The sequence below is a fragment of the Mercenaria mercenaria genome, chromosome 1 (assembly GCF_021730395.1).
Source record: "Mercenaria mercenaria strain notata chromosome 1, MADL_Memer_1, whole genome shotgun sequence".
Lineage (NCBI taxonomy): Eukaryota > Metazoa > Mollusca > Bivalvia > Venerida > Veneridae > Mercenaria > Mercenaria mercenaria.
This window is the reverse complement of record NC_069361.1, coordinates 95,070,838-95,080,812: the sequence shown is the minus strand read 5'-3', so window position 1 is coordinate 95,080,812 and position 9,975 is coordinate 95,070,838. Positions and strand designations below refer to the sequence as shown.

Sequence of the window (9,975 nt, the reverse complement as noted above, 5' to 3'; positions counted from 1 at the left end):
CTCATAATGAGTGGTTTTATACATGCATTTTATGATTTATATTCTTTGTAATGTATGGAAGTGAGACTTTAATAAACTTTCTTCTTCTTTTTCTTTTTCTTGTATAAACCTTTACCCTTATGAACTTGTCCATCTTCCAATTTCGACAGTATCATTAACTGTTAAAAGCAAACAAAATACTGACTGAATCGTAAACAATGCAGATCAAGATCAGACTACGCGTATGTGCAGACTGTTCATAATCTGCACTGGTCGCAAAGGCAGAATCAATCGTGTCCTGCACAGTAAGAGTTAACAACTGACTCTCGCACGCACATGGTGGGTCTTATCACAGTTGCAGTTGCTTACTACTCTCACATTTGATTCTTTAGAAAGTGGTTAAGCCCTCTACAGACGGTAGGTTTTTGTTGTACAACACCAATTAAATTCAAGATGTACAGCCAAATATTATCGTGTGTATGATGCTATTCCTTGATTTCGTAAATCTTAAGTCTTGACTTACAGATTAGGACATGTTCTATTTCGTAAGTCTTGTCTTACGTACCACCCACGTTGACAAGCAACAAATTGGTAAATAATTAGTTGATAAGAGGCAAGTGAATGAAATTCCAGAAACAATTGCCCAAAAAATAAACACAAATCTGAATATAAAATGGCTTCTAATGCATAATGGAAAAAGGATGACACTGAAAAGTTAAATTATTTGAGCCACGCCATGAGAAAACCAACATAGTGCGTTTCCGACCAGCATCCGCGCAGTCTGGTCCATGCTGTTCGCCAACGGTTTCTCTAATTGCAATAGACTTTGAAAGCAAACATCATTGATCCTGACCAGACTGTGCGGATGCACAGGCTGGTCTGCATCCATGCTGGTCGCAAAGCCACTATGTTGGTTTTCTCATGGCGTGGCTCATTTGTGTCATGCGTAATCAAATTCATGGGACATAAAATGGTGAACATTATTTTTTATTATTAATAGTTACATTCTTTTCAGTACCTGATGCACTATTTTACTAGGTAAATCTCTGTGATTTATATGGGAATGGAATACTGTCTGTATGTGAAAAATGTACAATTTCAAAAGTGTACATCTTTGAGATAATTAGTGTTGTACAACAAAAACCTACCGTCTGTAGAGGGCTTTAGGATGTTTATACATAAGACGATTTACCAAACCAGCACAATGAAATGTAATAATATCAACTTGTAGGACCAGCGGTAATAAATAATATAATTTTCCACTGAGCTAAGCTATACTAACAGACACAAAATATTGAAATGTAGAAATTCGATCAATTCAGGGTATCAGCACCCCTATAAAATCTTATCTGATGTCAGAGCTCTAGAAACTAGGCTTTTTATGTTGTATCGTAGTCTACCTGTTAAATCCCTTCAACCCGTTTTTTGAATAAACCAAGACGCCAGAACGAAATAGCAGAAATCAGACACCATTGAATCATGAGGGAACTCGGATACGGAGGAGGAATGAACTTCAGGTGCATGGTCGTCTATTCGTCACGGAGAACATCAGCTTACCTAGGATCAACCAGTTATGTATAATTGTGCTCATGTAAATAAGGATATCTGTTGTCTTTCGTTTTAACCGGTCACTAATTGATAAGACGACATTCAGTTCAGCTGATTAAAATTAAACCGCATTTGTATGAGCTTGCTCATATTTCAACCTGAAACTATTTATGACATTTATAAATAATTAACTCCGTAAATAGTTACAATCTCCATTTTTGTTGTTATCTCCGTCAAATATTGACACAACACTTAACATTAAGTTTTTTTGATTGGTAATGAATCAGACACAAATCTAAGTCAGCAAGTGCATCCGTACGCGGAGCGTCCTTTTGACTGCTGTACACTGAGAATAGGTTGAATTGATATAATGTTTAAACATACGGATATTTTGAAAATGATTCATACACAATAAAATAACCATAAAATCTCACTTATATAGCAAGTGCATCCGTACAGGGTGTCATTTTGACTGTTGTGTACAGAGAATTGGTTGAATTGATATAATGTTTAAACATACGGATCTTTTGAAAATGATTCATATATGCTTAATTTCAAGTTTTCGCGTATCTGTCTAGTCGAAAGTCGATGGCGGAAACAGGATTCCGTATGAAATTCATACACAATAAAATAACCATAAAATATCACTTATGTAGCAAGTGCATCCGTACTGAGTGTCATTTTGACTGTTGTACACTGAGAATGGGTTGAATTGATATATATCTGCTGAACACCTATGTCGGCCGCAAACTTGTTAGATGGTCGGCAGCCAACACCTAGATGCAATCATGTAACGGCTGTGTTATAACGATCATCGTGTTTCAATGCATTTGCTGTCAATAATTAACTCTACATTGTTTTATTAGTTCGCTGCTTCTGTTCTACCGGAGAAGGCTTATTTGTGGTTTTCTTTTCAGTCTGTACTTTTCACTAACTTTGGAACATTTAAAGAATGCGGTATAAAAGTATTTGCACTTTCTTTTATTGTAATGCTTTGTGAAACAGTCGGGTTGATATAGCAACAAGTAGTTGAAATTATTGCAAAATGTGCAATAATTTCATAAGTACTAGAAACTTGTCGTGAGCATTGGTACATAAATAAAAGACATCATCTTTTAACAATTTTCCCGTTCTTCTTCTTTTTTCGTCTAATAGTATATAGCTTTTGCCAGATCAAAAAGATGGACGCTGTCGTAATAGAATTAGATATTTCTTACATGAAACCATGTATATTTATGGAAGGCGATATGAAGAATTGTGCATACCATTGTGTTTTACCCATCTGTATGCCTGGAGTCAGCAATAACTTTGAAAGTACAAGACAGCCGGCGTATTTTAGATATATTCATAAAACACAAAGGTTATGTGTGTTCTTCCATGACAAAAAATTGTTAAATTGAACAAACAGCCTAACTTGCCTGAATATCTGTTATGTTCATCAATGAACGTTTGCAAAACTTAATGTATATCAACCACTAATTATTATTCCCAAAGTGTACAGGCACTATATGTGGAGCTCAAACTACATGTAATCAACAAAGTACCTGATATTACCATTTCCATATTTGACACTGTCAGGTAATATACAATCAATGTGGAGAGACATGTTCCTATGTTTACTGATATTTCTGTTATGCTGATAAATCAAACATACAAATTAAATGCAGGTTTACTTATAGAGAAAATGTGGGACATCTTTATACCATTTACATGAGGGAAATGTTGGTAATTTTTATATCATTGACATGAAATGCTGATTATACTTGTCTTAGGTTTTTTTGGACTGGAAAAACTCCCTCCTCTGTCCCTAGTAATAAATGTTTCACAGAAAATAGGATTATAGTATAGTGTATTAATAGTTGGACGCTGAGACCAGATTGAGCTAAACACTGACCGAACTTATCATAGACCTTGTTCACATAACACTTGCTTATCATATTTACTTTGGTGCATGAATCCTAGCAAGGGAGAAAATTTCATCTCATTGCGCAGTTACGTAGATGCATCGTTCCTGTATGAGGGAATCATGAAATTTACCAAACAAATACAAAAGCTATATCCGAATTAAAACTTACACCATGACAAATTAAATTGAGCACCGAATACACCTTCTTTTTACATTTATTTAATTGTGTTTTTCTGTAGTTGGTGGCATTCAAAATCCATGTTAGGTAAATGTTTTTCTGCACAATCAGTTTAAAGTCATGGCTACTCTGACGGCATAATGCCATCATTTAGATGGGCTTGAACCAGTCTTTCTAATCTGGCTAGCCCTTGAATATATATCTGCCTGATCATATCATAACTTAATTTTTTCCAACTTGAAAAGAGGCATAGTATCGACAATTGTTAACAGTTTTAGAAATAACGTCTGAAACGCCATCCTGAGTATGTAACTATATAGCCATGCGATGGTGATTTCAAAACGACAGAAATACAAATAGCTGAGTGCAGGTCCTTTCTACTCTGCTTTAATACAGAATATGGAAAGGTAATAAGGGGACCTTGATATCATTTAAGAGTGTAAATGTTATGTACAAATGCTTAACTATGCATAAGGGAATGTCGCGCCGTATATTAACAATTTTTTCAAAATTGTAAGTTTTAATAGCATTATATAAAAACTTGAGAGTCTGCAATTCGGATACACTCTTTATTCTTTATATCTATAATGAGAGTTTTGAAACAGTGTATACTTGACATTTCTCTAAATCATTTAATAAAATTACTTTCAGAATGTTTAAACATTTAAGAAGTAATATATCCCAAACAGTGATTTATAGTCGAATAAAATCATTGTTTGGAGTCTAGTTTGCGAAGGAATTATATCACGAAGACGCAGTCCAAGTGATATAATAGTACGCATATAAATTTGTTCACGCACAAATCACTGATTGAGATATATTACTTGATTCTTACACGTTATCAATAGATATTATGTACGTTCTTATCGACGTCCATCAAATATTTGCCTGATTTCTGTTGATTTTTTTCCAGTGCGCCGCTATGCTGTCTAACGTCATGACGTTATAAGTGTGGCGTTAGAAAAATGAGCACACAGTTTTCAGCCTTCTTTGTTTAATAGGAAAACAAATCGGGTCGTGATAGAATCCTTCTTTATGTGGTAAACATCATTGCAAGGATGTGACTGGCGTAATTTCATTGTTTGGGGCAAATATTCAGGTAAATATTATTATAAAATATATAACTTATTTTATAGCCTAAGTATGCACTTGTCCTTACGTTCTGACCCAGTTTTAATCTTGATACAGTTAACGCTAACAGTATTACAACGTATCAGGTACAATAATGTTATTATTATCTTAAACTTTTCAACTTTCACAGTAATGATATGAACGCTAAATATATCGTACAAAATTTTGACATTTATATTCGAAATTACGCTTGTTGAATCTAATCACTTACAGTAGACAAGTTCAGACTAGCAGGTGCCTTACATTTTCTTCCAATAATTTTTCTTTAGCCCTAAAATGTCACAATACTCTCTACATGGACATCGTCTCTCTTGCGTGTTGTTGTGATGTATTTTTTCACTGTCTGTAATATTTACTGGGAGTGAAAGCATGTCTTGCAATATTTGTGGACAATCTTATTCATTTTAACTTGACATAGATGCAGGTTTATTCTTATAGTAATTGTTCTTTTTACTTGCATCATTATACTTGAGGCACCCGAGAAAATAAATGATACAATTTTATTTTGTGTTTTATTATTGTTTATCAATAGTTTGACTTTTTATCAGAATAATGATAAAATGTATTCTCTGCAAACATTTTGAACAGTGGCCATCACTTTGAAAATTGTCTCTTCTTGAGTTTGAGGAAGTGTCATGAAATATGCAAACAACACGTAAAAGTTGTTAATGTTTTGCGTACAACTCTCTCAGTGGATACGGTATATTGCTGTAACATTGTTTTGAACATTTTAAATATTCACCATTAAGTGGGTTATATCTTAAGTTAAATAAAGCTGACTCCGTAACCCAAAGGTCCAGAAAACATGACAACATTTTGTCTAAATACAGTCCCGGGAGATGTTTTAAGTCGCCAGACGGCATTGGTTACAGTCAATAAATGCTTAAAATATGATTGCAGACTCGTTTTGACTGAGACTGTTCATGAGAGGTAATGAAATGTGCAACACCACTCATGCCCATCAGCATCGACTCTAGTAACTTACAACATTATTTCTTCTAGCATGCAGCTTCCTTATTTTTAACGTTAATATCTTCATTTCTTTTACTTTAAATCTCCATTACTTCACAAAGCTAGCCTCCGTCTTCATTATTTGCAGCTTTCATCTGTATTACTTTCACCTTCTGACTGCCCACTTCCTTACTCTTAATTTCCATTTTCAACTTCCAAAGTTATCATTTTTAATATGTAATGAAGTCTGTACTAGAAAATAAGGAAATCAAACAAGTTAAAGTCATAAATTTGGAAGCTAAAGTCATAAAGTAAAATTAGTTAGAAGTAGGAGAGTTATACGTCAGAATTATTGAAGTTTAAAGTCCTAACTCATATAAAATGACAAGACAAGCACTGATCTGCGTTTTAATTTGTCACAATTCTTTCTAACTTTGGTTCTTCTATTTCCACAGTCTGTGTTTTGGCAAATATTCTGAAACAATATGAAATACTCCTTTAGTTACAAACAAACAAAACTAGCAGTAAATCGTTCAAATTGTTCATTCAGCAGTATATGCAACACAAACAGTACTGCAAACATCGGCATAAAACAGATATTATTGTAGAAGTTGTGAAGCTACATGCAATATCATATATATTATCATTTTAATATGCTTACGCTAAAATGACGTCACGTTAACGTGCGATGACGACGATATTTTACTGCGACCAAGAAAGAGCGCTACTATATCTTAACTGAAATAATGTATTGCTAAATCGTGTTCTACTTAAATTAATACACTCAAATCGGTTATACGTCCCCAGAATGATTCACTCGGGCCACGCCCTCGTGAAATTATTCTGCGGACGTATGGCCTATTTTCGTGCATTAATAACATTAAAACACGTTTTTTCTATACATTATTTCTTAAAGACAATTTCTTCTTCCATATCGTGGTGCTGTTTAATGAGCATTACTAAGTACATTGCGTACGCAATATTTACAATTATAATTATGCAACATATCATAATAAACTTATTCTAATTAGGAAATATTAGATATAATCAAAGTTCAGGTGATTATTCAAGAGTGATGAAATATTTTGTAAATAACCTAGTGGATGGCAACACAAAAACGAGCACCTTGGATTTCTTACTCATAAAATTGAAATAATTTGCAAAATTGGTTTCCTTTTGCAGGCCCACAAACGAAAGAAACAAGACGAAGTAATAAATATCAGTACATGAGAATGAACTTTACGTTTAATATAATTCTTATATAAATATACTTACATCAATATCATAAATACGACACCACAAAAGCCAGCCAAAACAAGGAAGACAAAACCATGGAATATTGACAACGTTGAGGAATATATAGTGTTGAATAAGAATGTAGCCGTGATCGTGCATAAAACCTGCACAGTAATTATACTAGAAAACAGTGAACCTGAAAAATAAAAGGTTTTTTCTTTAATTTTAAATTATTTATTTCTTACATTTAGCGCTTCAATACATACAACACATACTTGGAAGTGTGTGTGTTGTTTTTTTTTTTTTTTTTTTGTTGTTATTTATTTATTTATTTATTTATTTATTTATTTATTTATTTATTTTAATTTTGAAATCATAGCTTGATGTAAATCTTTCACTATTTTATGTATTTCTTTGCAACAAGATATTTGAAAGGTGAAAACCAGCAAACTATCGCAAAAGGAAATCTTTCTGAATGTAAATATTTTGCTACAGATGAAAAACCTTAGAAGATGTTTAGCTCAACAGGAAGAGCGCAGTTCTAAGAATCGCGGGGTCGGGAGTTCCTGCGGGGAAGTTGGCAGTTACTTGCGGAGAACAGATTTGTTCTGGTGCAGAATTCAGGAATACCGGTTAGCTTAATTGGCAGCCGTAACATAACTGAGATACTGTTAAAAACGGCGTTTAAACCCAAAAACAAACTGAAATATGTTGTGCTGTGTGTTTCGACATGAGCCATTGAAAAATAAAATCTATTCAAGCTTGATCTATAAGAATTATGGGGAGGAAAATTTCTTTAAGAAAATAGAAGATTTCTGTCAGTAATGGGTAGAATTGATATATTTTTTATTTATTTGACCCAGGAGTTTGTTTTGCTTTATGGATGTCGATAAGTGCTATTCTGTTCAAAGTTGGGACATATACACCAGGTTCTATCAGCCAAGGTTATGGTGAACAGTAGCATTATTAACGGGCTGATGATAGTTACCCTTGGGTTTACACTAGGAGTGCCATATGCCTTAGAAATTAAAATATTTGTTTTTCCACTGCTTGTATTTTCTTTTTGTAATAAGGTTTTATCAAATTTAGATTTAAATAAGTGAGGAAAGTGCTTCAACATTTACTTAATTTACAGATCTTTAAGGGAAGTATAATCAACATTCAAACAGATTGTTTTGATTTTTCATATATTTCTCAATTTATAGTTAACAATGAGATTATATATATTTGAATCGTGTAAAATTAGGAAGAAAGTCTCTAAATGGTCACAGAGTTAAGAGCAATATATATACCTTGTTTATCAGCAGGCGTCATCGATGACATAATACTTTTTATCATTGGAATCATCAGAAAGGAAAATGTCGCTGGAATGGGAACTGGAACAGAAACAAGGTGAAAGTTAGATACGTAAAACTTCCGAAAATATTTTTGAACAGCTTAATTAGATACAGGTTAACCCCAATGAATTTACTTTGGTAATCTTTTCAAACTTCTAAGAATGATGATCCATCTTTTATTAATATCATTAATTATTTGTGTTTTCCCAATTATGTGAATGTAATATTGTCGTACATAAACGAGTGTTCTTACCTAAATACAGGATCAGATCTGTTTTTGCAAATGCCTCAAGAACGTATGATCCACCGTTAAAGGCTGCACTCAGTACAGCAATGTTAATCTCAGAGAAGCAATTCTTTAGTGGGGCAATCAGCACTAGACCTGCAAAACCTTCAGTTGCATGTCTTGCTGCGCTAAATAATCCAATCTCTTCTGACGGCCAGCAAAATGGTTTACCAAGCTGGTACAGCATTTCCAAAGAAGATCTGTGAGAACTTGTCAGTTCGGCAACGAAGTACGCTGTAATTAACAAAATGTATGCACTACGTTTTCCTGAAAATACTCTGCTAGTATAAAATTCAGTTACACGTTTGAAATGTATACACATTGGCACCTTCTTTGCTCTATTTTGTTTGTCATGAGTCTCTGGAATGAGGAATATTACTATACACCATGCTATGAAATTGAGACAAACACAGGTCATCATAGGAATAACATATCCTTTAAATTCTATGAAATATCCAGCCGCAAGGCCTGATAATGTAAAACAAATTAAAAAGCTTCCTTCGTAGATGGTGATAGCCAATGTTCTATGGCGTCCCGGCGTTGTTATGTCTGCTATATAGGAGTAAACGGCTGAGAAATATATGTAAATAGAGCCAAGACTTCCTTCAACTAAAGAAGAAACTACAACCCATATAATATCCCATTCATAGTACATGATTAAAGCGTACGATATCTGTTTCATTAACAACGCAGTCGTTGGGATGATAAAGAGTGATTTGCGTCCGATATTGTCTGATATTGATGGCAGGATTGCAGTCGCAATTAGTCCGGGAACAGTGGAAGCCAGTGAGTTGAACATCTGCCATAAAGCCGTTTTCTGTTCGACTTGTTTGTACTGAGCATATTCCGGATCACTTTGATTTGTTCCTTGACAAACGGAAGTGGAGTTGATATTTTTACCCTGAAGTATTTGCTTTCTCATCATATATTGGATCCATTGACTGATTGTGTAGAAATTAATCGCCATGGAAGAATAAAAAAATATCATTAACAATAAAAGCAAAAAATACTTATATCCAAATTTAGATCCATTTGAATTATCTTTGTCCTTCAGTAATGGTTTTTTCTCGTTATTTGACATTTTTGTTTGTTTTGTTGTTTTTCTTTTTCACAAAAAAATAGAACAATATTAATTTTGATTGCTAAACAATATTCGTACAGAGATATGATTCATACATGAAAATGCGGTTATCTGACAATGTTAACCTCACGAGGTACGTGGTCTCGTGGTCGGTTATACATATGATTGAAGATAATATTTACCTTAATTAATACTTTGTACGATTTTTTTTGCAGACAAGTCAGAGCGACCCCGTTATGTCCTTTATCAAATAGTCACGGAGATCATACGCCCAGCCAGAGGATCGAACTCATGACCCCGCGATCGTAGACCGACACAGTAGGTAGAGCGTCGGTCTACAGA

The 9,975-nt window shown here is 33.9% G+C and overlaps 1 protein-coding gene across 1 annotated transcript; it reads right to left on the bottom strand.

The window, feature by feature from the left end:
• Window positions 1–4,065: 4,065 nt before the first annotated feature.
• LOC123529745 (solute carrier family 46 member 3-like) lies at window positions 4,066–9,771 on the bottom strand. The gene is made up of 4 exons (XM_045310262.2): window positions 8,520–9,771; window positions 8,222–8,305; window positions 6,969–7,125; window positions 4,066–6,168 (listed from the first exon to the last, which is right to left on the bottom strand). The coding sequence occupies exons 1-4, from the start codon at window positions 9,631–9,633 to the stop codon at window positions 6,102–6,104; spliced, it is 1,422 nt and encodes a 473-aa protein (XP_045166197.2). The 5' UTR covers window positions 9,634–9,771; the 3' UTR covers window positions 4,066–6,101.
• Between the last annotated feature and the right edge of the window lie 204 nt (window positions 9,772–9,975).

Coding starts and splice junctions, on each gene's coding strand:
- LOC123529745 (XM_045310262.2), bottom strand. CDS start 9,633: ATGTCAAATAACGAGAAAAAACCATTACTGAAGGACAAAGATAATTCA. Junction 8,306..8,519: donor AGATCTGATCCTGTATTTAG/GTAAGAACACTC, acceptor TTTCTGTTCCAG/TTCCCATTCCAGCGACATTT. Junction 6,169..6,968: donor GTCGTATTTATGATATTGAT/GTAAGTATATTT, acceptor ATATTGTTTCAG/AATATTTGCCAAAACACAGA.